Source organism: Watersipora subatra, chromosome 9, assembly GCF_963576615.1.
Source record: "Watersipora subatra chromosome 9, tzWatSuba1.1, whole genome shotgun sequence".
NCBI classification, from domain to species: Eukaryota; Metazoa; Bryozoa; class Gymnolaemata; order Cheilostomatida; family Watersiporidae; genus Watersipora; species Watersipora subatra.
Genome location: NC_088716.1, coordinates 51,974,115 through 52,001,820, shown reverse-complemented (window position 1 = coordinate 52,001,820; position 27,706 = coordinate 51,974,115). Strand labels below are relative to the sequence as shown.

The window sequence follows — 27,706 nt, the reverse complement described above, 5'->3', positions numbered from 1 at the left end:
AATTAAAAAAAGCCTTCAACAAACATACAACTGCATTTTTTTAAAATAATTTTCCAATCAACTTTTTAAAATTTTTGGCACATCATTAAATTAAAAAAATAAAACAAGTGAAACAATACTACAACTAGTTAACATCTTCTCGAAAGTCAGCATTCAAGATGTCAGCCTCCTACGTCGATCGTGAAAAACAAATTCGATCTGTCTTCGGTAGGTTTTTAGGAGAGAAGTTACTCAAGAAGGCAATCATAAAAAATGTTGAAATATTAAGTCCACTACTGAGTGATCATTCCATGATTCATATTCAGCTAAGCATTGAGTATTTTTAAGCCGAGGAATTGAGGAATGTTTGCATTTATTGTTACGATAAGGTAGAAATGGATGAGGCAGTGATGATTTTTGGTGTCTGGAAGGGCGAGATAAGGGCTAGCATTGATGCAAAGAAAGATATCAATAAAACAGATGATTTATTTTTGCGGGGTATAGAAGAATTGAAAGATAAGTGTGTTCCAACCAAAATACGAGCAGCTAGCTGCCAGCCAGGTTGGTTTACAAATAAACTTTGAAAGCCTTTGAAAAAGCAAAGGAGTTTGTATACAGAAATGAGAACTTATCCAACTTGTTACAATGCAAAAAGATATAACACGGTAAGAAAGCAGAACAATTGAGCAATTAATCAAGCAAAAAGGTCATACCTTTCTAAAAGACTTTATAAGCCTTTGTTATAGGGAGACAGCAAATTATTTTATAAATACATGAGACCAAACAGAGAAAGTGGTTGTAATATTATACCTGACCTAACATCTAATGGCACCACAGCAAAGCTTCCAACCAAAAAGCTAACATGTTTAATACTTATTTTAGGCCTGTTTTTGTTATTGATGATAATGCTGAGCCACCGAATGACTTTGACTTCTTTCAGGCTGATGAAAATAACATTATGGTACAGACTGAAGGAGTATTTGCATTATTGCTAGGTATCAATACTTCTAAGGCGTGTGGTCCAGACAACTTGGCAGAGATTGTCCTGAAGACCTTTGTGCATATCATTGCTAATAGCCTGACAGAAATCTTTAAATACTCCCTTTCTATTGAGATCTTGCCTAAAAAGTGGAACATGGCTCATGTAAAACCGATCTATAAAAAGGGAAATAGACATTTACCAAATAATTACTGGCCTGTATCCCTTACATGTATTACATGCAAATTGCTAGAGCATATCATTGCGAAGCATGTTCACTTACATCTTGACTCTAAAAACATACTGGTTGACTCTCAGCATGGCTTTCGAAGTGATCGATTGTGCAAAACTCAGTTGATACATACATTTAATGATTAGGCTTTAAATCGGGAACAAAACTTAGTGACAGATGTCATAATTTTAGATTTTTCTAAAGCGTTCGACTCTGTCAATCATAGGAAGATGATATTTAAATTATGTAAACTATTCATAAATTCACAGATTGTCCACTGGGTTGAGAACTTTCTCACAAATTGCATGCAGGTAGTCGTGATCGATCGAGAAGAGTCTTCTTGGTGTGATATTTTGTCTGGTTTGTCTCAAGGTCCTGTCTTGGGTCCCCTTTTTTTGTTATATATCGATGACCTGCCTTTGCAAATTACCTTCGAATGTCGATTGTTCGCGGATGACACTTTGCTGTACAATACTAGAGAAAATTCGTTAATTTTACAAGATTACCTCAATGAACTGCAATCTTGGGCCTGTGATTGGCAGTTGTTTTTCAATTCCTCAAAATGTTCAGTTCTTTCTGTGGGAAAAACAAATTCTCAACAGGACTTTTGTTTACATAATGTAAGGCTTAAAAGTGTAAATTCACATCCATATCTAGGCATTGAACTTAGTTGTAAACTTAAATGGGATAGACACATAAACAACATAGTGGCCAAAGCCTCTAGACTATTAGGCATGTTGCGCAGAGTGTTAAAAACTGCAGACACAAAAACAAGAAAGGTTTGCCTATGAGACTTTGATAAGACCTGGACTAGAATATGGATGCCAAGTTTGGGATCCATACCTAAAGGGAGACATAAATAAATTGGAAAATGCAAAACAAGGCACTGCGCTTCATATTTAGATTGAGAGGTCAGGTTAGTTTTTCAAAGCTACTGGAAGACAGACATTGTTTCATTAGCAGGGAAAAGAAGGGAAAAGAGCGTGTCTTTGTTTTTTAGAGTAAAATCTAGTGAGGTTATACGAGATACATACAATAACGCACCAAAACACTTATATGATACACGTCAACCTTTGGGTCTTTTTGTACCAACAATTAAAACAAACGCATTTTTTAATTTTTTTTGGTCTTGTTCTATAAGGGATATCCGAGGGGAGGTCGTAGGTTACACTGAATAATGTATATACTTGCGGCTTTTGTATTTCTGTTATAGAATAATACTATTAGTGTCCAGACTGATCTGCTCGCGTTTAAGCTACTTTCTTAATATAGTGAGCGCTATCAGATCAGATTAAACAATGGTAAATCTGAATCCTTAACCAATGCCTTACAATTACTATGTATCTGAGGACACCCCATTTTATACAAAATAAAGATATAAATACTTGTGTATACATGTATACATGTATTTTTTAACATTTGAAGCATATGCGAAGCATGCAAACAAACAACCCTGGAACGCTACTGTGACAGAAGTTGATATGCTTGCTTAAAAAAACTCATGCCCACTTCAAACTAATAACATACTTTGCTGTCCTAAAACTTACTTCAAAAAATTATTTTATAGGGTTTTTCAGAAAAAAATGAAATACAAGCAATCAATAGAAAACCTCTCAACTAAATACTCTCAGCACTCTTCCCAAATCTTTAAAAGTTTGGAATTTTACATTAGTGTAGTGTTATCCTTGGAGTCTTTATTTTTCACTAGAGCAATAGTTGGTCGAGAAAATATTAACAACAAAACTATTTTTGCTTCGACTAAATTTATAGCACTCTGTTCAAAGCACCATATGTTTGATTTCTCGTTTGTTTTAGCATATGAACGATGCATGCTGAATGCCAAACCATGAATTTATAACATGCTGGAACTGTTTTTACACAATCTTTATGTTTTTGGTTTCACTTAAACGCTGCCTTTCAAACTTTAACTGATATGGCTTTAGCATATCTACGTTTGAGTAGAGGCATAGCTAGATTACATTGCTGCACGGTCATCATATATCACTATAGCCGTATAGCGCATCATAGATGTGTGTGAGAGTAACAAGCATAGTAATAAAACTATAATCGTAATTTTTAATGCCATTGGATTGTTTGAACATCCATAGTTAAAATAAAATCAATTAAAACTGAGGTACGCTGTTAAACAGAATGATTAGACTGCAGTTTATTGTTTTGCATATGCATATATGCTATTATATAATACTCTGTTGTTTTATGTTGAAACTTTATTTTCATAGACACTTTCATACTGTAATCATTGACTACTTCATTTTGGATTCCAAAACTGATTTTACCTTGTGTTTCTCTTGGCACTAATGTTGTAATTTTTACCGCAAGCACAAATGCTAAAATATTTTCTTGAATGAGTATTCAGAGATTTAGAAAGTCTAAATGAAAGTATGTACACCATTTGACTTAACTGAGAGTGGATAACTCCTTTTTTTGGTTAATTTTTTTCTTTTTATAATAACTCTTCACTTTTAGTACAGAGCTTTATATAGCTTTATATTTAGTAATGAATCTTTGGAGGTTTGTAATTTAATCTACTCATAACATAATCTTTGAAAACTATTGCCTCTGGCTATATATTTAGATGCATGATTAAACCTGTATTTTTTGTTAGAGGCATACACCTTTTCATTTTTATATTAAAGTGAGCAGGAATTATGACAACAAATGCTATCTGCAAGTCATTCATCTCTAACTTTATCCATAGAAGGAAAATTCTTATAGGTATTGTTATTAGGAAAATACAAAGTCAACTTCTAAAGTAAATTGAAGGCTGTTGTTCTGTGCCTTTTATCTGCAGTTATATTATTTTCAATTATTATTGCTATTAGAAGATGGCTCAACAATTACAACAACAACGACTTCTCAAAATTTCCATTGTATTGTTTATTCTAGCATTTTCTCGAGCTGGTGGTGGTTTGTGATTTTACTTGCAACTGGTGGGTACAAGTAATGCACTGCAAGTGATTGGTGTCATATGTCTATCATTAGAAACAAACGGCAATATGTCACAGTGGTTTGTTGCTACAGTTGTTGTTGTGGTCTGTAGGCCCTTATATTGCTATAAATTGTTAAATACATGATTTTTTTTTGTTAAGACATCTGCGAATGAGTGTGTTCTGGTATCAACAATATATTAATATATTATAGCTTTTGACAATTGAAAAATAGGATCGAGTCATGCCATTTGATGAGAGTATCAGCTGTAGTCAGTTAGTGGTTTAGTTAGCTTTAGACATATTTGGATTCTAAATAGAAGGCTTGAAAGTAAATCCCGGGTATTTTTACATATGCAGTAAAGAGAGAGAGAGTCTGCTTAAGAAATGCTACATCACTTTGAATTTTATAATCTGAGGGCAAGGTCATTTTTGGCATGATTGTGAAGTGCGGGACATTTGAATGCTTTCTCGCATTCTTTTCAGTCCAAATGGGAAACTTTGTTGTCATTTATGCAGTTTTAGGTAGCACTTGACACCATCACTGAATGAGATTTCATCCTTGCCATGCATTGCATTGAAGAATTATTACAATTAAAGCTGGTGTGGTGCCTTAAAGGTGGTGTTGGCCTTGTCCACGACCTCTCTGAGTGGCTAGCTTACAATTGTTTTATCGAAAGTTTACTTTTATTTTGCCTCATAATGATCAAAAAGATTACGCATACATGTACATTATTCAGTTCACCTACTATGTACCTTCTTGACCTTTTAAGATCATCTCATCTTTTTCAAACAACCTGCTTTGCTTTTGGAGAGTTGTCTAATGTAAACGCAGACTATTACTAGTGTTCATGATGGCTTTATTTCACTCAGTAATATGAAAGGAATGAATTCTTCTTCTGGTTGTAGTTGGGAACATTCCCTTTGATGTAACGGAGAGTGAGTTGAGGGAGAAGTTTGAACAAGCTGGTCCCATCGTCAGCTTTCGGTATAACTAACCTGATTGCTGTGATAAGTGCTATTATTAATAATTTAAATAAACTCTCTGACTATTTTATATTATTATTTCAGTTTACTAATTTGAGAGTATGTTATCGCTGTTAGGTATACTTTGTAATTGTGTCAAACATGAGCATTTCTCATGCACCATTTTTTACTGGTAGCTCTGGAAAACAGCATACAATCCGACTTCATTTTTGACCCTGATCCAATCCAGAAAACTGTTTGAAAAGCGAATTGTTTGAATTATTTTTCATTAAAAATAATGTAAAGGGTTTTAATCTGTTCTAAGACAACAACATGAATTTTCTGAAGAATCTTCACATTATTTCATACCAAAGTTGTCAGCAAAGAGCTAATAATAACTAGGTAAATAATAAATTAATAGCTAATACATAAAATATAGTGAAATTTAAGAAAGTACTCAATGCTGCATTGATAGACAAAGCTAGGCTGAAAATGTGTAACCCTATCTGTAGCAATCCATACATTGGCCTTGTTTTTTCAGCTTGTCGGTTTATCGTAATAATGAAAAAATCAAATAATACACTACCCAGAACCAAATAGAGTTATTTTATAAACTTCACTGAACACATCTGTACACATTGATCGCGTGCTAAAGATAACCGTGGGAGCATCAGCTGGCAACTGAGCCACATTGATGAGTTTCTTAGACTTGTTTGAAGTTGTTTGGCATCTGAAGCATATATTTAAAAAATTTTGTTCGAGATATGAGACATTTGAACCCGAACTTAGGCTATATTGTGACATCCAAAGATACTAAGTGAAGATTTTGTGATGTATCAGGATTCTGCACTCTCACAAAATACTTAGTACCTTTTCGAAATTTTATTGTACATGTATATCTCTATATATAACTTTGCAAATACACAACATACTGTTACTACTAATACTCACGAGCTTGTATTTAGATTAGTTTTGTACTACATTGCTTTAACTGCAGCCACGATAGACTGGTGCAACTGCTGTAATCAACTCCCTTATCCTTATCGGCATCTTTGTCATGATATTTTTTATTTAGCCTCGTGCATGACAGAGACAGCGGAAAGCCTAAGGGTTATGGTTTCATAGAGTACCAGGATGCTGCCACAGCCAACAGCTGTGTAAGAAACCTAAACAATGTTGAGTATAATGGCCGACCTCTACGCGTTGGTCCGGCAGCAGGCGGTGACCAGAGCAGCGCCGAAAACATCAAAGCTCTTCAACAAGCTTTGGGCGGGCTGCAACAAGAGAGTCCATATGGCCCTCCTGTGGAGCCCACGGAAGCCCCTGAGGCTATCTCAAAGGTATTACTGTTCCTTTGCTGTAGCAATGATGTTTATAAAATCCATATGAATTTTTTAACTATTAACGCGGAGTTATTTTCTCCAAGCCACTTTTGATAATACAGTAGGCGCTCCTACTGTTAACACCAGATGGCACTAGCCAGCTGGTACCATCTGTATTTATATCTGCAGCTGGTGCCAGCCAGCTGCAGATATAAGTACAGCTATTTACAGTCAGTTTGTCATCTTGACCTGAGCTCGAAGCGTCATGTCTTCACCTTGTGCTACTCCTAAGTCCAAACGTAGGCGCTCGCTAGAAGACAAACTAAAGCATGAAGTGGAGAAGCACAAAATGAGATTTCCATGCAGGTGCCCTAAGCGCTGTAGCGAAATAGTAGATTCTAGATCAAGAGTGAAAATCTATACAGATTCTTGTAAGCTCGGCTACATAGAAAGAAAGAACTTTATACATCATAGTGTAGAAAGACTGGAGGCTAATACTAAGACACTATCATCATTTAATCGGTCGGTGAGTTCAGAAACTTTTCACTTTTAAAAAGATAGTATTAATGGTGTAGATATTCTATATTTTGCTACGAAAACTGCACTGGCTTGTGTCCAGTCTTCAACATTTTGCTGCGAGTCCTAGTGTTTTAGTGATTGCAAGCGTTTTACTTAACTAAAGAATGTTCAATTGTGACATGATATACTTTCTTTTGGCAATAGTTTTCTTTTTGACGGTTTGTTTTGTTGTCAGGCATATTACATCTACCGTCTCGCTGATGAAAAGGGATGTCAGCAAATTGTCTGTAAAGAGTTCTATTTTGCAACGATTGGATAGGGCAAAACTTCTGGTGTAGTGTTGTATGCTAAAGCCGGAGCAACATCCAGCGTCTTACATCTCCCAGATTCTCGAGGAGGGAAGCGACATGGAGCTGACGAAGATCTACATCAAGTGATTAATAATCACATCAAAAGCTACAACCCGTGCATGTCTCACTACAGGAGGGAGCATGCCCCACATCGGCTCTATCTTCCCCACGAAATTTCTATTCGAGATATGCATTCAGATTATTACTCAAAGCACCAAAACTGGCCCATCCATTATTCGACATATCAGCGGCGCATACAAGCTCTTAACATCAGCTTTAGCAAACTGGGAGAGGAGCAGTGCGAGCAGTGTGCTGAACTGGACAATATACCGCACGAGAAAGAAAATTATCTCTGTGTTGACTCTTGTACCACGTGCCGCAAGAAGGAGGATCATCTTGCTCGTGCTCGGGAAGCGAAACATGAGTACAAAAATGATGGCAGCGCAGTAGAATCTACAAAAATGGTTCGGTCGATTGACTTGCAGAAAGTTATAATGCTTCCTCGGCTGCCGGGATTTAAGTCAGCATGCTTCACTAGACGCTTAGTCACCTTCCATCATACTTTCGCACCGATTGGCAAATACACCACGACTATGAAGCCCATCTCTGTGGTGTGGCACGAGGCTACATGTATATCCGGACGAAAGTGTGCGGATCTCGCATCCGCTGTAATATCCGCTGTGCACCAAAACCGTGATCAGCAAGAATTGATCTACTTCATGGACAACTCCTGCGGCTAAAATAAAAACTACACGCTGTTCACATCATTGATTAAGCTGGTGAACAGTCAAAATATTTATGCACAGACAATAACTCTAAAATATCTAAAAGCTGGCCATACATTTATGTCTGCTGACAGTTGCCACGCTCGAGTAGAATGCCAAATGAAAAAAATGGTTAATGTTTGCGACATGGATGATTTTGTAAAATGCGTGGAAGCCCCTGGGTGCAAAGTAATTAGAATGGCAGCTACTGATTTCAAAAAGCATCAGGGACATCAAAGCACCATCAAACTCCGGCAGCAAAACCGCCCCATGGTAGCTGAGATTCGACAACTACAGATTCGCCGAGGTAGCAAAATCTTGTACTATAAGAAGCTGCATACAGACAACGAATGGTCTGACTTCGACTACCTGAAGTCAAAGTACGATATAACAACCACCGTGGACCGCAACCTGACTCCTAGAGGTATCTCACAGTCAAAAAAGAATGACATCGTAACTAATCCCTGTAAATATATGCCGAGCTCTCGCCAAACTTTCTGGACAACCATCCCTACGAGCGATGCCCCGGATTTAGTTGATAATCTCGATTAATTTCGCCTGAACATGATGTAGAACTGTAATATTCTTTTAACCATATATTTTGTCCATTTGTGTCAAACTTACTCTATTTTTCTTCTTTTACTGTAATCTTAATCGGTGGAAGGATATTAAAACTTGTTTAAATTAAATACATAACTCTCTCTACAGATTTCAAGAAACAGAAATTTCGTATCATCTAGCATTGATAAACAGCAAAGTTTGATGTTTTGTCGGCCATAGCAATGACAGTAGCTTCTTCTACATTACTTTGCACAAAGCACTGCTAATTGTCTTCAAAATGTGCAGGCACAACCTATTACCAGCTGATAATGCTTTTTGCCAGAGTATTATCTAACAATGGTGTGGGAATATTAGCAGGCATAACAACTCACAATGGATTAGCAGACAGGACAATGAGATTAAGTCAGTCAAACTTTGTCTGGGTAATTGTCGGCTAGCTAGAGGTAGAATCTTTAGCAACAAGCGAAAAAATTATCATCAATGTTAGCAGGCTGTGAAAATAGAGAAAAGTTGATGAGATAATAGGTTTTGCCAAATTAGGGCAGTGTAGATGTAAATAATCCATTCCAGGAACCTTTACGCTATTAGGAATTTACGTTATTGGAAATTTACGTAATAAGGAATTTACGTTATAGGAAATTTACGTTATAAGGAATTTATGTTATTGGGAATTTACGTTATAGGGAATTTACGTTACAGGGAGTTTACGTTACAGGGAATTTACGTTATTGGGAATTTCCGTTATAGAGAATTTACGTTATAGGGAATTTACGTTATAGGGAATTTACGTTATTGGAAATTTACGTTATAGGGAATTTACGTTATTGGGAATTTACGTTATAGGGAATTTACGTAATATGGAATTTACGTTATAAAAACAGTAAAATACATCTAAGTTGCCTAATCCATTCTAAAATCTTTCCAAACTCACCCCTTTGGCCATATAAAAAAGAAAAAGCTAGACAAATCTTTTAATTTGTGAGCTGTACCATAACTGCAGTATTATTGGCTTGCATCAACAACTTTTCTCCTTTTCCTGGTCAATCTCACTGGTTTTATAGACCATGATTGCGATAATTTTGACGATAAGTTGATGGGGAGCGCATATATTTGACGTTCATATACAAAGATTTGCTTATTTTTTCTAAACAGCAAAGTAAATTCTGCCAAGTAAAACTAATAACAAATATTTTATACGTTTAAATTAGAGCCAAATAGCACAATATTTTTACTACGAAAAGCGGTACACACCACCTATTCTTTGGCTATCTGTATCCAGGGGCTCATGGTTAGGATGAAAGAGGACTTTCGACAATACTTCAACCCGTGCCATTCAGATTGATAGACCAACGCTGTAACACCTGCACCAATCGATCGTCTTTGTATTTATGAATAATTTAACAGCTACCCTATATTCTTTGTTTTGTCGACACATCTGACGATTTATCACGACGAACTAGAATGTTGTGAAAGTTGTGTACACATGTCTAATAGATGTAATGCTATACGCATGTTGTTTTTTCTTTGGCAAGTGCAGCGAGATAGATTAACATTCAAATAGAATTTGAGAGCTCGCCTGACTTTACACTTTACGTTGTTAGGAATTTTTTATGTTGTACGAAGCAAAAACTTCACATCAATTCTTTACGTTATCTCGAATTTACGTTATAGGAGGTATACGTTATGGTTATAGCAGCGTCTACTATACATTAGATGCCCCTATAGACCTAGAGGTAATTTTACAAGATTTTTGACTTTGAACTTTATTTCAACAATCAATGTGAGTTGGCTCATATGTGTTTCTAAAACGAGATGTTTACAGTGAACTTCACCTGCTGGTTATAGCAGAGTTTAACCGAGAGAGTACATACATTAGATGCCCTTACAACGTAAATAATCTTTTCCGGGAATATTTACATTTTAAAGATTTTAGGCTATTCAAACAATAAAATACATGTAAATTGTCTAATTTGTTCCAATACTATTCCAAACCAACCCCTTTGGCCCTTCAAATAAGAAAAGACTAGACCTAACTTTTCAATTTATTGACTGTACATGTACTGTATTGTTGACTTGTATTGACAACTTTACTTTTTTTGTATCGTTTTCATTTAGTTTAGTGTTCATAATTATGGTGATTTTAAGTTAGGGGAGCACCCACCTTTAATGTCAATTTAAATCGATTTTTTCCTAGACAACAAAGTCTATGGTGGAAAGAAAACAAAAATTGTATATCTCTAAAATAAAGCAAAAAAATTATAAATATACTATCTAAGAATGGTGTTTGTCTGTTCGACCATTTTTTGAAGCCAGGGTTATATCTTAGGATAAAAGATTGATTTCAACGAGACTGAATCTCTAACACCTGCCCATACCGACCGCCTTCAAGTACTGTAAATTCTGCGATACAAGTCGACACGGGTTGTACGCTGACTTTTCACTTACACTAATTTTTTACTTATATACCGGGATTTACAGTATTTCTGAATAATTGTGTACATACTTAATCTCTCTGCTTTATCGGCACATCAGATGATCTCTTATGGCACGCTAGACTACAAGACCACGAGTCTTTATAATAGAGATACCCTACACCTCAATTTTTTTCCTAAGTGCAACAAGAGAGAAAACAATATTTTTAAGGCTAACTGTGGGACCCTCGTTATTCAAATCAAATTTGTGAACTTGCACCCACTTGATGCTTAACCCTTTCGCAGGTGAATTTTTGAGCCTATTTCTGATCGCCCTAGATGAATTAAATATTTAGAAAAATTAAAATTTTGAAATTTTATTGAAATGATATTTTTTTGCCACACTATGGTTGTATGATAGGTTTGTATCATATAACAAGGCATTTTCAAACATTTTCACACCCTTTGTGCCTGTTTGAGCTATTTAAACTACCCTTACACATGTAAATTCTTTAAAAAAATTGAAAAATTTGACTGATTGGGACTGGTAAAATCATTGACATTGGGGCATTTGTCATTGCTAAGGTTTCTAATTTCAGTCCAAACCCCATCATTACTGATTGCATCTCCTCCACCATCCCTTGGCCCAACAACAGAAGCATCGTCATCACTAGACTCATCACTTATATCAAAGTCCATTAGATAGACATCAGAAAAATTTGAGTCATTGTCTGAGTCATCAGCTATAGGATCAGCCAAAACAAACTGGGCCTTTCGAGTTGATCTAGCAGGTCGTTGGGAAGATGAAGCCATGATTATAAAATGTTTTGTGTTCACAAAAATCAATGCTTGGATCTTACTAAGTAAAAAAGGCACATAAATAGGGCATCGACAACGATCGCCCAAAATAAGTTGAAATATAAATATACATGTCTAAAATGTAGGTATTCAAGTTCACACATATGTTGTTTTTACTTTAGAAAGTATTTAATTCGATATAAAAACGGACACAGACCAATAGTAAGTTCTTTTGTTCACATAAAAGCATAAAAATCAAATCGGGAGGGGGGAAAGGCTTAGTATCTTACTGAGTAAAAAAAAGATAAAAAGGGCATCGACAACGATCGCCCAAAATAAGTTGAAATACGAATATACATGTCTAAAATGTAGGTATTCAAGTCCTCACGTGTGTTCTTTTACTTTAAAAAGTATTTAATTGAATAGAAAAACGAACACAGACCAATAGTAAGTCTTAATACATAGTGCGGACGATAGCGACATTAATGTCGCACTACCCACTAGAATCACCATCACAAAACGACATTAATGTCGTATCACCTGCAAAAGGGTTAAACATGAACCTGCACAAATTTTTTTGTAGATTTTGTCAGAAAGTTTCAGTATTTTCTATCATTTGCAATTGTTCTTAACATTTGAGGTGATCCGACTTCTAGGAAATTTCAAGATTAAAATTGACTGAACTTGATCACAGTTAAAATGCTCAAATCCAGCGAATGTGTGATTATGACGATTATAGCTGCAAAGAGACAGACAGAATAGAGACGCGTAACGCTGCACTTTGGTCGCAATAGCCGATATCAACTATAGCAATGGCAAGCTGTGCTTCCCGGCGTTGCCCGGGTAATAAAAGAGTCTTTGGTCAGAAAATCTATTTCTATTTAACATATAACAACATTTGCCATTCTAACTTTCAAACTACATATCATGAGAAAAGTGTTTTGTGTAATTGAAATAAATTAAGAGAGAAAATAAAAACAACTGTAAAGGTTTTCAAACTTTGGCAAACAACTTTTAAACTTCCTGTCATGAAGAAAATGTTTCGTGCAGGTCAAATAAGTTGAAAAAAGTAAAACTACTATAAAAAGGTTTAGATGTAAATGTGTAATAATTAGCAAGTAATAGCTAAATTAATACGGTTTTGCTACGGTTACAATAAAAGAATGATTGGATAATGATACAATTAATGCGAACTGAAAAAACAAAATAAAAATCCTGAATATGTAGAATTAATAATAAAATTTCTTGCATAGAAGTGTGTGTGTATAAAAAGGTTACTGGTCCACCAGAAGCTATCCATCAAAACTTTGAATACGACCATACGGAGACGATATAATTGTACGCGTGGGAAGAACTGGCCTTGACCCCAGATATAGTAATCGAACCTTACGAAAAATATTTATTAACATGGCTCTTAAAATATTTCTTAATATTTCTTAATCAGTAAAATAATCAGCCTGCGCTATAGCCGGAATGACAGATGCACAGAAATACTTTGAGAAATATTTATATACAAGTAGATAGCAATTAGTGACTTCATTTCACACATCTTTTTCTTGTGAGCGTTTTAACCGCGATCAAGTTTTGTCGATTTTAATCTTGAAACCTGTTGGCAGTCAGATCACCTCAGACTTAAAAAAAAACACAAATAATAAAACAATACGGATATTTTTTGATAAAATCTACTGAAATTTTGTGTAAGTTCATCTTTAACGTTGCATGGAATATTATACGAAGCAAAAACGTTACAAAAATTGTTTTTTGAGTGAAATTTATGTTATTAGAAGTTTATTTTATAGGCGGTTCACATTATAAGAGTGTCTACTATATGTCTCCAATACAATAATCACCCCATCAATAAAGGATGATGATAAGAATGAATCCAATAGAAATGTTTTTAGCAGTCACTCAACAAGTTTATTATATATCAAGCGATCATATACTGCAGCCTACAAACATATGCTTACAAAGATCTCCATTTATCATGTCCCTTTCTGTGACCCAATCAGTTCAAAATCGTGTCATCGTGGAATTTGAACATCTTCATATCCCATACACATACCTTCTATGTGTTGGAAATTTGAAAGCATCTTACATGATGACTCTAATAGTTCGTGTGAGTTAAATCTGAGTACATGAGATCTCTGTATTGCCTTGTTTAAGTATTGTGTGCTTTTGGCTTTGTCTAACCATTTTCTCAGCAGTTTAGATATTTAGTCACACAGACTATCAATCTTGTCCCCCAACAAAGCTGATGTTTGGTAACATAGGATTTGTTTATGTACCTTACATATATTTGCCTTAGTCCGTATCCAGTTTTCCTTAACCCTAGAACCCTAGAAACTAGAAATTCTAGTTAACCCTAGAATAGATGTTTAGTAATTCAGGCTGTCAGACGGGTTTACTGTCCGAGTGGTTGTTTAATAACACAGTCTATGCATGTGTGTACACCAGGCTGTGTCCAGTCTGCCACCGGAACAGATGTTTGAGTTGATGAAGCAAATGAAGCTGTGCATACAGAACAACCCTAATGAAGCGAGGAGCATGCTACTACAGAATCCGCAGTTAGCATACGCTCTACTTCAGGCACAAATAGTCATGAAGATTGTTGACCCTCAGGTCGCTATGGTAAGTCATGAAGATTGTCGACCCTCAGGTCGCTATGGTAAGTCAAGAGTTCAGAGAGTTGTATCAGTAGTTTGGATCAACCAGTTAGTTACCAGTATTTAAGATTGGAAGAGATAGGTAGGCTACAAGCTGCAGTGACCTGCTACCAGTTGTAGCTATTCTATATCAATATAACACATTTTCCTCTTAGAGTAGAGTGTATTAACGTAACAATGTATTTGCCTATGCTCCTTATTTTTTTCTTTTATTGTTGTTGGTAAAAATAATTTTAGATGTTTTTTTCAAAGTTATCATTTATATATAAATACAGCATCATTTTTATTAGGAGGTAAAATACTGCAAGTCTAAGCAGTGCACCTGTTTTCTAGCTCAAGTGATAGCTTTCCAGTTTTTTTATATACATGCATTTGAACAGGAAGCGGAATTCCTTTTTAAGAGCTTATATTTTATTTTAAGATATTGCGGAAAACCTTTACAGTCGTTACCCATATCCTTGTTTATGAAACCGTTTACAATTAAACGCTGTTTTTCACTTTATTGGGAACATTTTAGGCATCACAAGTATTTGGAATCATGCACATAGAATCATCATTATTTGGAATCAGAACACCACATATGCTGAAGTTATCATGCTAGCCATATGTTTTTGTGCCTGTTTGGAAATTATTTGTTGCTATATGCTCCAACATATAGGCTTTGCTTCATCGGGAGAGAGACCCGACTGCTCCACTCGCTAATGAAGAACCACCTAAGCCTGTAGCTCCTGTCCCAGTCTCAAATAATACCGGTAGTTATAGACCAAGTGGTGGGCTCCTGGGAGAGAGGCCGTCTGACTCATCCGCTCCAAGCTCTGGTCGATCTGGACTTCTCGACAGGTAAGGGCTGTACATTTCACCTTGTTTACAAAGTACATGTTCGACTGATGGAGATCATTGGCTGGGTTCACACCTACATAGTTATTCATTTATGTTTACACTAACAATCTTTGCCACCTCTACAAGCTAACATAGGAGACCAGCTGTTAGACTTGTTACATGATCGATTCATTCCTAAGTATATTGCATTAGCTCACGAACTGCCAGCTTGTAGACAACTCTTCTTATTAGAGGTAGAACGACACACGAGACATCTCGAGTATCGACCTGTCTCGTATCGGTCTCGACTTAACTATTGCCAAAGTCGAGACAGGAAATAGAACTAAAGCGCCTGCGCACGACTGTTAAAACATGGCTTTCGTGGTAACAACAATTCCATATACTATTGTAATGGATTGCGGGGAAACTGCCTTTAAACTTATACCAGGTTCGTTACTACTATACCGGTTGTTATTAATTATGTTGGAACCCCCCCTGAGTCTAATCATGTAGTCCGGACAACGGCCCTGTTAATTAAGGACCTCGGTTCTGTGTCCTTAAAACAGATACCGGGTGGTATCCAATTACCCTCCGGATAATCCGATTTAATAAATAAGACTGTTGCGGGTAAAATATCTGTATTTTATCGTATCGTGTCCAAACACCATTTGCCCTTCTCATAACATTCGGGCCTCTTTTGTATACTACTAATTGCAGGTAAAACCTGCCCGTACACGGAAAAACGAACTAAAGGCCGTGTTGACCATAGTCCGTGTTCGGTTAACAAGACATCGTTAGTTCAATATAAGAATATATACAGTAATGCATATAATTTCATGAGTACAACTAAAATATAGTTCACATACTGCAGTTAATACACAAACAAAACTTAAAACAAATATACATGTACAAAGCAATATGTTTATAATAATTAGTATCAATCAAGGTCAAAATTCTTAGAAATATATAACTTCGCTATTTTAGAGCTGTTTGTGTCACTTTTGTCTACAAAAAATACATGCATATCGCAATTAAAATGTTGTATTTAAATCGTTTACACCAGGTGAAATTTCAATTTAAAAAGAGGTTTATCAAGTTTATATATTAAGTACGCTAGTCCTTGTGTAGTGAAATCATCACCAAATGCACATTATTTTACTGTCTCGTGTCTCGAGCCTCTAATTTTTACCAGACAGTGTCTCGAGTCTCGTCTCGAACTTAAAAAACCTGTCTCGTTCCACCTCTACTTCTTATGCATCTAGAGTTTGATCAAACTGAAAATATAGAAGTTAGCAAAAAGCCAATAAAAACTTAAAATGCAATAAATATATAAATTTTACAAAATATTTCAATATAAAAAATGGCTGTGAAGATATACGTCATACCAATTCATTTGAATATTTTATTGCAGTATTTGTGTTTTTGATAGCAATCAACTTTTGATAATTTTACCAAACCTAGAGCATAGCCAACTACACCCAATGTGTGTGAAAATAAAGATGTTGTAGCAATTTCTACTTACTTGATTCTGATGTAATCATGGATGATGATATTTGGCAACAGTTGAAGTAAGCGTCGAGGAAGAGGAGGTAACTCTGCTCTTGCTCAATTGATGCAGCAGCTGCGCAAATTGATCGCTCCTAGTTTTGCGTTGTGCTTTCTGGCTGTTCCTCATGATTCTTTGTGCATCTATTGTAATATTGCCATTTTGATAGTTCTATGTCTTAAAAATTTCTTCTAATGTAATTTTAGTTCACTGTTATCCCCAACTAATGCTCCTGATAGATGGGGTGGTGGAGGCCCTAATAACCCTCCAGTCATGGATCCACGCAACTCAAGCATGCGGGGCTCTGATGCCTCGATGAACCATCATGGTTTAGATCCTAGGGGTGGACCATCTGGTATGGATCCTCGAGGGGTTACTCTAGGAATGGATTCTAGAGGTAGTGCAGCTGGTATGGACTCGCGGAGCAGTGGTCGGGGCTTGGATCCCCGAAGTGGACCAGCTGGAATGGATCCAAGGGGGCTAACCTCAGGCATGGATTCGAGAGGTGGACCACCAGGATTGGATCCAAGAGGGTCACATCCAGGCATGGATCCAAGAGGGGCTCCTCCAACAATGGACCCAAGGAGAGATCCTCGCACCCACCCATCTATGGACAGTAGAGGTAAAAAAGTGGGCAAGTGGTGGTTGCACTATGCTCCACTGAAACTAGCTTCAGTTTCAGATACTTTCTCCAGAGAAATTTTGACACATTTGGCTAAATATTAAAGTGTTCTGAAAGAATATAATTGAAAATGACATTTTATAGGATTTTTAGTTGTTTAAATAAAGGGATACACTGAAACATCCTTTCTACGCCTTCAATGAGATGATACATTATTTTAAAATGATTTATGAATACTATGAGCCTTTCATATATAATATGACTCTATCCGTTAGCTGTATCAAAAAATACATATTATGACCACCGACTACCATGGGTGTTTTATGCCTATTTTTCATAAGAGAATATTCTATGTTCACTCCTGAATAAGCGTATCTTCTATGATCACTCTCTACAACTGTATACTCTATGTCTACTTTTCACAAGAGATTTGATGTCAGTAATATTGTCATACACTGTTCCCTTGATTAATTTTTATGAATGCAGGTCCCATGATGGATAGGCGGGACCCTGGTACAAGGTCACAAGATATCGACTTCAGAAATGTAGAGAGAGGTCGCCACAGCGGCGGAGACTATGGAAGAGGTAACCCTATGACCTTTTGCTTGTAGCTTTGAGTCGTCTCATAATATGATCAATTGTCGATAGCTAGTTAATATTTGTCATTGTTGAACATCACCTCGGGGTATACACTATGTATATCTATTACAGTTATACATCAACTTACGAGCTTAATGCGTTCTGGGACTGAGCTCGTATGTCAATTTACTAGCACGTTAGTGCATTTTATTTACATATAGAACTATGGAGTGTATATTGATTGGTTTCCATACTCTGAAAAACACAAACTAAAACACTTAAAACAAGATATTGTCACAGAAAAAACATTTTTATAATTGTCCTACAGTAACTCACTACATTCTTTCAAAAAGCAACAAATAAAAAATAATGCAAGAAAATGTGATCAATTAAAATGTAAAATTAATTACATACAATAGCAGCTAACGCTAGCATTTGCCAAAGAGGTAAAGAAAAGTTATCCTTCATTACAACATTTGACTATGATCATAGATATATAAACCATAAATCATAGATATATATAGGTTTATATATCTATGACTTTGATAAATTTGAATTCTGATGCACAGGCTTGAAAGCGGACTTGTATTTTAAATTTAATGTAATTAAAATTTCTTTAGCGTTCATAGTTTTAAATTTCTTCTCGCTGCTTAGCTAATTTTCCCTTTTTTTCGCTCTCACGATCAGCCGGTCATTTTAAGAGAAACCTATCTAAGGACGTTTGCCTTTGTCGCCCTTTCAACATGTTGCGAAAAGGACAAACACATGTGTCGTCAAAAGGGCGAATGCACGACCACTAGCCAACTTGTCCGAATATCTATTTCTATAGTCTTCATAGATAGTACCGGTCTCTTCTCACAGTATCATTTCAGTTACGCTGTTGCCAGTTAATTGTTTGTTTTTTATCCAAAGCATGAGCAATTTCTCCATCTCGTCGTAAAAATCACTATGCCGTTTGGAAACTATGGTTAGTTCTTTTGCAGGCTTAATGCCCTTAATATTATCTTTCTGTTTGATAATTGTGCATATTGTGGATGTATTTCTGTCATATTGGCGAGCCAGCTCAATCATGCGTGCACCTTTCTCATATTTTTAAATAATTTCATGTTTAACTCATTCGCACCCAGGCGCGAGTTATCTCGCATATTTATAACGTTGCTATGCACCCAACGCGATTAACTCGCGTCTGAAATTTACCAACTCCTTGCATCGTTATTTTTAAACTATAAAAGAATATTTTTAATTATTTAGAAAGATAAATTTCTGGCCAATCAGACAAACTTTAAAATTTGCCTCTATGACGTCTCCAGCGAAAGTTATAACTAAGTTAGTACACCCATCTCAGTTTCTACCTCAACCGGAAATCATCATGCCGACTTGAAATTTTATCGTTTGTGATAATTTTTTTTCTACTCCAGAAGTAAATATGCAGATTCAGAAGTGGTAAGACATTGAAAGACTGCATAAATCAAATCAAAACATTTTTTTTAGTGTTTCAAAGTTTTTATTAACTTTTAATTTTGCCAATTTGAATCGTTATGCTAGAATAAAAATGCACTCTTCACTCTGTCAGCCGTAGTCGGACTAACGTTATCTTTCAGTTTTGATAGGATCATATTGATTGTTAGAGCTATCTATGAAGTCTGAAAAGTCAAGAACAGAGTTATTGAACATATTTGTATTTTTTGAAACATTTTCATGATGTTTTATTTGAGTTATATTGGCATATAGATTTGCTATGATTTTGTTTGAAGGATGATGCTCGTGAGTAAAACTTTGAAGTTAGAGTTTCATGATTTTAATGTTCATGTCTAACTGCATATGTATAAATAATAATCATAAATATGTATTGTCTGTAATAAATGAGTAATTTCAGTCAAACTTTGTATATTTTGTAATTTTTATGGTGCAAATCTAACTTTGTTTCAGCAAATGACAACTTTTTCAAAATTAGAAACTTCCTGAAACTACCTTCTTTGAGGCACGGATCTACATAAAAGGGATACAAGGTGTCTATATGAATGTAATATATTTTGAAAGAAGAGACTTGGTTGGTTCTTTTGAAATTTGATTGAATAAATTATCTCAAGTCTGTCTCCTGTAGTAGTAATTTGAGTTACGACAATTTTCTGAAAAATTAGCGGTATCTGGGGCTAATCGCCTAGAAATTCGTCGGGTGCGAATGAGTTAATATTAATTCTTATCGTTCGCTTTTTCTTTGCATTATCCATCATTGTACTGATTAACTTTTGATCTACGAAAAATACTTTTAATTCACATAATTCTGCACTGAAAAACTCGCACAAAAAACACGATGCCAAAGTATGACCTGAGCAGCTGAAAAATACAGAGTGATGCTGTTCTCATAAAACACCTCCGACATATTTGGTCACTGACTCACGTGCTCGTATCTCAAACATGGCTCGTATGTTAGTGCTAAAACTTCCTCACAAGCTGGCTCGTATATCAAGTTTCTCGTATGTTGGGGCACTCGTAAGTTGAAGTATGACTGTACTCAATTACTGGCTATTCTGCACTCTATGCATACACATGTGTATCACCCAGTGAAGTATACCATGCATATTCATTATCTAGTAACCAGTGCTATAATATTATATGTGTATGCTGTGGAACAACTCGCAAAATTTATAGTCCAGTTTTTACTCACTTTGGGTAGATTTGGTATTATACTTTCTTTAAAGAAGGCATAACAAAAGTATTTTAACAACTTTATAAAGTAACATCTTCAGGTTTTGGATTAGTGCCAAAATCAGTTAGAGATGCAACTCCTTGGTCTGCTCTTAGCGTAGCGAAATACTGGCTTGTATGTAACTAAGCATTTAGTTGCTGACTGTAATACTTCATACGTATACATAGAATTACAACTACAGTCATACTTCGACATATGAGCTTAATGCATTATAGAACTGAGCTCGTTTGTCAATTTTACTCGTATCTCGAGGCACAATTTCTTATATAAAATCACTAACTACAAATTAATCTGTTACCGTATTATGAAAAAAGTGTTTTCAATTGTTATAATTAAGTACCTACACTAACAAAGTATTAAATACCCATTTAGTTGTTATGATCTGCAATAAAATGTAACATCACTATGTACAATATTGAAACCTCGAATTTAACTTCAATGAATTTAACTTACTAAACACACACTTGAAGATAAGTTTTAATCTTTTACTAAACTCACTTCAATGTCGTCGTCATATCTGTTAGTATCTGTTTCCAGTTATATGCGCTTTTGCGTCGCGTTCTCTATGACACGCTAAGCCAATCTTTTAAAAACTATTAGAAACTATATAACACTACGTAACACTTCATTAAAAAGATTAGAAATTAAAGAAAATAAAGATAAAAGAAACTAAAATGGACAAAATACATACCGTAAAACCTCTAATTGAACGTCATGGCGCTCTATTTTTCAACCCTTCTTCTATAGTGACGGTCAATTGGAGGCGATGTTTAAAAAGAGACTGGCAGTGTATTTTTCAATTCACTTGTCAAAATTTTTGGCAGGTAAATTATTTAGCATTATTACGGGTGAAACGAATGTTGTCTATATTCTGCTCTCTTTCAGTTCACCGATTTTTAAACATTTTGGATGCAATAAATCTGCTAATTTGCCTCTAACTTGTCAAAGATCTCTTGATAAATGTGCATCGAGAAACCGAGAAATATCTCTATTAGTTGATATCTATTGCTTGCAATTGACCTGCAATGATATTATAGCCTGTGTTCTTCTTTGCAATTTGTTGGGATTTTCAATTTTTATTTCATTCTAAATGTGAAGACATATTTATATTTTATGTCTGTATTTGACATTGCTGAATAAAGGCTCATTGCACTCTTTGATATGATCGCTACAATTTGCAGCCAAAACTAGCTTTTTATGTGCAATAGAAGTGGAGTTATGAGCATTGATCTATCATAAGCTGTGTTAAATAAGCTGCAAGGATGCTATTAAATAGCATGCCATAAATCTGCATATTTATAAATTATACAGATGATAATCTATCAAATGATATGATGATCTATCAAAAATATTTATGAACAAGTGACATAAATGAATCATACTTATATTACATGCAGAAACAAAAATTAACGTTTTTAACACAAAAATATTTCCATCGTTTGCTCGGATAGCTGCGTTCTGATTGTAGATTTTGATGGAACGAACATCTTTTAGTTGTCCAATACCTTCCACAACATCTTCTGATTTTAACTCTTCTTTGGCACTGCTGAACTAGTCGATATCAGCGTCCGAACATTTTTTTAGCATAGCAAAGCATTTAGCATGAATGCAAAGTGTAAAAGTTTGCTTAGTAAACGTAACCCTTGGTCCAAAACTTGCGAACCGGGTTTTATATGCATGTCCTTCAAAGTATTAGGACTGCGTTAAACAAGAAACTACTATTAGCCTGAGACAGTTAGTAGTTATTTCTACGGCGTTGTTTTCAAAGTTCCATTTACCTTCATAAATTTAAACGTTTTTTTATATATATGTACATGTACTTCGAAGTAGCAGGACCGCGTTAAACAAGGAACTACTATTAGCTTGAGACAGCAACTATTTCTATAGCGTTGCTTTGAAAGTTCATCTACCATCGTAAATTTAAGCCATTTTTTATATACCGTATGTAGGCTACTTCCAAGTCGAAAGACCGCGTTCAACAAAGAACTACTACTAGCCTGAGACCCTTATTGATTATTTCTATGGTGTCGCTTTCAAAGTTATAACAAAAAAACGAAAAGCTTTGGAATTGGATAACGAGAGAATTAACTGTTATTGATATAATCGATTCAGTTTTAATATAATATAATATATAATCGATTTTGGGGACACTTTTCTACTGATCAGTTGATATTATGGGCTCGTAAAGATCAAATAATGTCAAAGGGGTGGTCAAATGGAGGTGGCGTTCAATTGGAGAGTGGCGGTCTATTTTTCAACCCTTCTCCCAGGGTGGCGTCAATTGGAGGTGACGTTCAAATAGAGGTGGCGTTCAAATAGAGGTGGCGTTCAATTAGAAGTTTTATGGTAAATCCCTCTCATATTCACTGAAATCCTTCTGTGAGCTTTGTTATGGTAGTACTTGTAGCAGTTCGCTGTTTTCCTGTTATGTTATGTAAAGTGTAAAAGTGCATAGTGTTTGTGACACCCTTAATCATGCCTCTTAAACACCGTCAACCCTCAAAATTGTCTAAGGAACTTAAGAAAATGACTCAAATGCTAGCGATTAATGAGAAAGTGTCTGTAATAGATACTAGCTGAATGGCTGGCGCTGCACGGATAATAAAAAAGTTTTTGCTCATAAAATTTATTTTAATCAACATATACAACATTTACTATTCTAACTTTTAAATGAAGTTGTTTTGTTTGTTTTTCTTTACTGTGTTTTTTTGTTTACTGTGTTTATTTTCTGTGTAATTCATACCGTACCGGCTGCAGTGCCTACTACAGATCTATACTGATTGCAATAGTCTTGTTGGTTATATGAGTTTACTCATTTTTCTTCACTCATGTGCATGCATTTTCCTTCTGATATAGCTGCATGCATAACGCCAGCTGCAGTGTTGAGTGTGAAGCCGTGAAATATTGGCATGAGTAATGAGCATGATTTATTCCATAATATAGCCCGTTGGACAGGGTAGTGTAATGGGTAAATGCTTGTCTGCAGAATGGGAGGTTTTGATTTCAAATCCAGTGCGCCGGGGATTTTTCGTCCCGAAAACTTTATCGTTATAACTGGATACACAGACAGACAAACTGACAAACATTGATTGAGACTTTTTATATATGTAAATGAGTTTAATTAGTTTGTATTTCACAGATTTTCACATTAATTCCCGATTAGCTGCGAGAAATGAGGGATTATGGTGGACTGCTTAGCCTTAGAGCATTCAGTTTTTATTTAGTAGAATAGGTGATCACATGACTGTAATGGCATGATGTTGCTCACATTATTGACTCAAGATACTGCTGCAAGCAAGCATTTTAAACAAGTCTAAATTATTCCAGGAGAAGATCACTTCTAAATAAAATAATGTTGCCTGTCCAGTATTCTCACAAAATATACAGACTTTGTTGGTCTGACTTCCTTTAACAGGTATCATAAGTGGTTGCTATGCTTATTCTGCTGATATGTGCTTTTAGACCTTACATTGTGTTTAGTACATGATTCTGTTGCTGAGATTCGGGCTGAGATCTATTAGACTGATTAGAAGAGATTATAAATTGTATTGTAGGAGGACTGCTTGACCCCCCTCGAGATGTACGACAAGCCTCAGGGCCAAGTCGTGGTGCACCTTCTAGTTCGCAGTTTTCTCCTAGACAGGGTGGCTCCTCTGGGCCTCCAGCTTCTGTGAGTATAGCATATGAAATATCCTGTTAATTGTCATTTATTTTTAAAGAAGTTGGCAGCTCTGTTTGTTGTAACTATTCAAAAGAGCCTAGAGGTCGCATGTGTTCATTTTTATTGTGTCTACTTTTTGCGTACTATATTTTATTAGGTCTTTTGTGAATAAGAAGGCTTCCGCTTTGCATATAGATCACATTGGTTAAAAGTTTACTTGCAACAAAATTCACATTACTGTTGTTTGGTATCAAAAAGTTCACCATGTTTTACTCTGCTGTGTTTTAAGTGCAAAATATGGGGAAATGTGATTACAAGCTCTTAAAAGCTCAAAAATGAACAGTTAATCGCAGCCATCACGAAAACGCCGTAGATAGGAATCTCTTTTTTTCGACGACGTTGTCAAACATTGTGGTTATTGTTTTTGATCACGTGAAATTAAAGGCCAATAAAAGGCTCAATATAAAACGTCCCGTAGCACTAGTTTATGACAAACACTTCGGGTTCTACCGAAAAGCCTGTATCACATATAGAGGCTCGCTACGTTACAGTTTTGTTTCGGCTTGGTCTAATCATCTAGTCGTAATCTTATCATGTGGTCAATACTTCCTGCCAACAGTGCGAACAATTTCTGCAGCATTTTTCGACTATCGCAGGTGACCAACAGGCTCATCATGTTTATCAGAGGATGATATGTATTCCTTCAAGTTGAGGTTGAAAAAATAAACGAATTTTTATGGTAGGTTTTGAGATATCAGTGCTCAAAGTGATAGCATTACAATGATGATGAAATAGACACGTAAGAACAATAGACATGGTTTTATTGAATGCGTGAAGTATATTTGTGAAAATATTTCGACGAATGAGCTTGCATGAAAGGGTAAACAGAAGCCATTCTGTTCAACTACATCCCATTTGAGCCGTTTTGGAAAGAGATTCCAATCTATGGCGTTTTCGTGATGTCTGCGATTAACTGTTCGTTTTTGAGCTTTTAAGAGCTTGTAATCACATTTCTACATATTTTGGGCTTACAACACAGCAGAGTAAGGCATGGTGAATCTTTTGATACCAAATAGCTGTAATGTGAATTTTGTTGCAAGTCAAAGTCTAAACTATTGCTATGTAGGCTGGTGCTCGCTACTAGTGAGTTTAGGGCCTCCTTCTGATGTCATCAACTCTAGATCAGTGTGTTGCTGTTTGAGGGCAAAGCTTTGACATCCTTTGGGCATCCTTTGGGCCTCATTTGCTACTTATCATAGTGCTGAGAGTACTTTGAAAATATGCTTATTCTGGTAAAACCTCCATTGCGATAATAAAAGTAGAAAGAAAGTTGTACTTGCTCGAAAGATTAAGTCAGCTATGGAACTAAGATGGTAATCTCAGGTAGATATTATATTATAATATGCTAGTACACTTGTCATTCCCGTGCACTGTGAGAGATCGTCATGAGTAATCATTTGGCATAATTTATGCATGAACTGGAAAGGCGGCTGCGTGGTGTAGTGGCTAGAGTGACTGAGTCTAAATCATAGTACCTCATTTCAATCCCTGTGGGAGGCAATCTCTTTACCTTAAACTCTTAGTGTGGCTACGGACAAACACTGCTCTTATTATAGTAAAAATTCCTTACCCAGAAAACTACTTTTAATGATAGTTTATTATTGAATGTTGAAAGACTTGCCATTGAAAAAACTCTTACTGAATTTTTTAACATAAATGATATAAACCTCCGTCTACATCAGTACCGGTGTGTGTTTTAGATATAATCGGTCGTCTTTTTCTACATGTCGTACCATTTTACGTTTGTCTATATCTGCCAGTGCCCATATTATATGCTTGATCTCGTGCAGGCTGGAGCGGATGAGGACAAAGAAAAGGCAGCACTCATCATGCAAGTACTTCAGCTGACCGATGAACAGATACAGCAGCTGCCTCCTGATCAGAGGCAGAGTATACTTATACTCAAACAACAGATCTCTCGGCAGCAATGAGTTGCTGTGACAGCATAGTTATTACTTTATCAATTCTGTGTATCATTCAATCATTCATCATTTAGAGCTATTCATTCTGTATATATAGTCTCTTTTGCAATGTCTATCAATGTAAATACAGGATACTAGTCATATGAACTGCAGTTGGATCTTTAAATTGATAAACTGATTGTAAAGGAAACAGTATTGCACACTCAAAGCTTAAAACTAGCTGGTTGCAAAGCATTCACATCGCTCGTGTTTGCTTTTAAGATCTGTCAAGAAATATACATGCAAAGAGCAGATGACTCCAATGAATTTTACTGAGAACCTGCATGTTGAGGGTATATGTAAATTTAGACAATGTTACTTACAATAAACTGAATGTTTACTTCAACATTTTACTACTCAATAGAGACAGAGAATTATGAAATGCTTAGTGTTACGTAATTCACACCAAATGAAAACATTCAAAGTAAGGCATGAGTTAGTTATATAGATAACTCACTCTCAAAACAGCTTAAAATAACAGATCTGATAAAATGAAATATAACCCTTTATTTGAATTTGACTGAAATACTGGTAATTTAGAAGTCTGTCTGGTCTCATTGAAAACTAACTATTGTTAACTATAACAGGACCAATAGGCCTACATTTAAAGTATTAATGATAGATATGTATATGTAACTATGTTAGTTGGATTACTGGTGTTCCTTGTTAATAATATAAATAACAATATTTTTAGTAATAATAATATTCTTATTGAGTAATAGTAGCAATGATATCTCTAGTTAGTAATACATAATATATATATGTTTATGTATTAATACTGCTACATGTAGGTATGTACACATGCGAGCATTTGTCTATATGTGTATATATAATTATGTATGTGGGTTTATGCTTCTATATATATAAATCTCAAAGTTTGTGTGTGTTTCGGTTAGTCTGGCTGTAGCTATTACAATTTAGGAGTGAAATATCCGTTTAATGCTGGATTTGATCTCGGAACCTCCCGTTCACCAGGCAAATATCTAACCAACTGAGGCGATAAAAGCCGTTATGTTGGTTAAAATAGGCATAGCATACTGCATTACGCAATGTCACTAAAGCTTGCCCTCACGACTCACATTGGAAAGTTAAGCAATACGGATAGTGGCGTACTCAAATTAGTCTTAGTCAATGTGCCAGGCTAATGGCAAGTGGCAGGCAACTACATTACCTACAACCATTTATAAGCTGTTTTTAATACCCGTGCAACGCTGGGCATTCGGCTAGTCTATGTATATATGCATATTGGTGTATAT

General features: G+C 35.6%; 1 protein-coding gene across 1 annotated transcript; it reads left to right on the top strand.

Annotated features, from left to right (window-relative positions):
• The first annotated feature begins 151 nt into the window (after positions 1-151).
• On the top strand, positions 152-26,796 carry LOC137403881 (cleavage stimulation factor subunit 2-like). Its single transcript, XM_068089980.1, has 9 exons — positions 152-207; positions 5,048-5,126; positions 6,180-6,444; positions 14,284-14,457; positions 15,151-15,332; positions 17,064-17,479; positions 17,966-18,064; positions 24,323-24,438; positions 26,280-26,796. The coding sequence occupies exons 1-9, from the start codon at positions 159-161 to the stop codon at positions 26,418-26,420; spliced, it is 1,521 nt and encodes a 506-aa protein (XP_067946081.1). The 5' UTR covers positions 152-158; the 3' UTR covers positions 26,421-26,796.
• Positions 26,797-27,706: the final 910 nt, after the last annotated feature.

Excerpts from the sequence above, each read along its gene's own strand:
- LOC137403881 (XM_068089980.1), top strand. The coding sequence starts at position 159 with ATGTCAGCCTCCTACGTCGATCGTGAAAAACAAATTCGATCTGTCTTC. Across the intron at positions 18,065-24,322 it reads CGGCGGAGACTATGGAAGAG|GAGGACTGCTTGACCCCCCT; the intron begins GTAACCCTATGA and ends ATTGTATTGTAG. Across the intron at positions 24,439-26,279 it reads CCTCTGGGCCTCCAGCTTCT|GCTGGAGCGGATGAGGACAA; the intron begins GTGAGTATAGCA and ends GATCTCGTGCAG.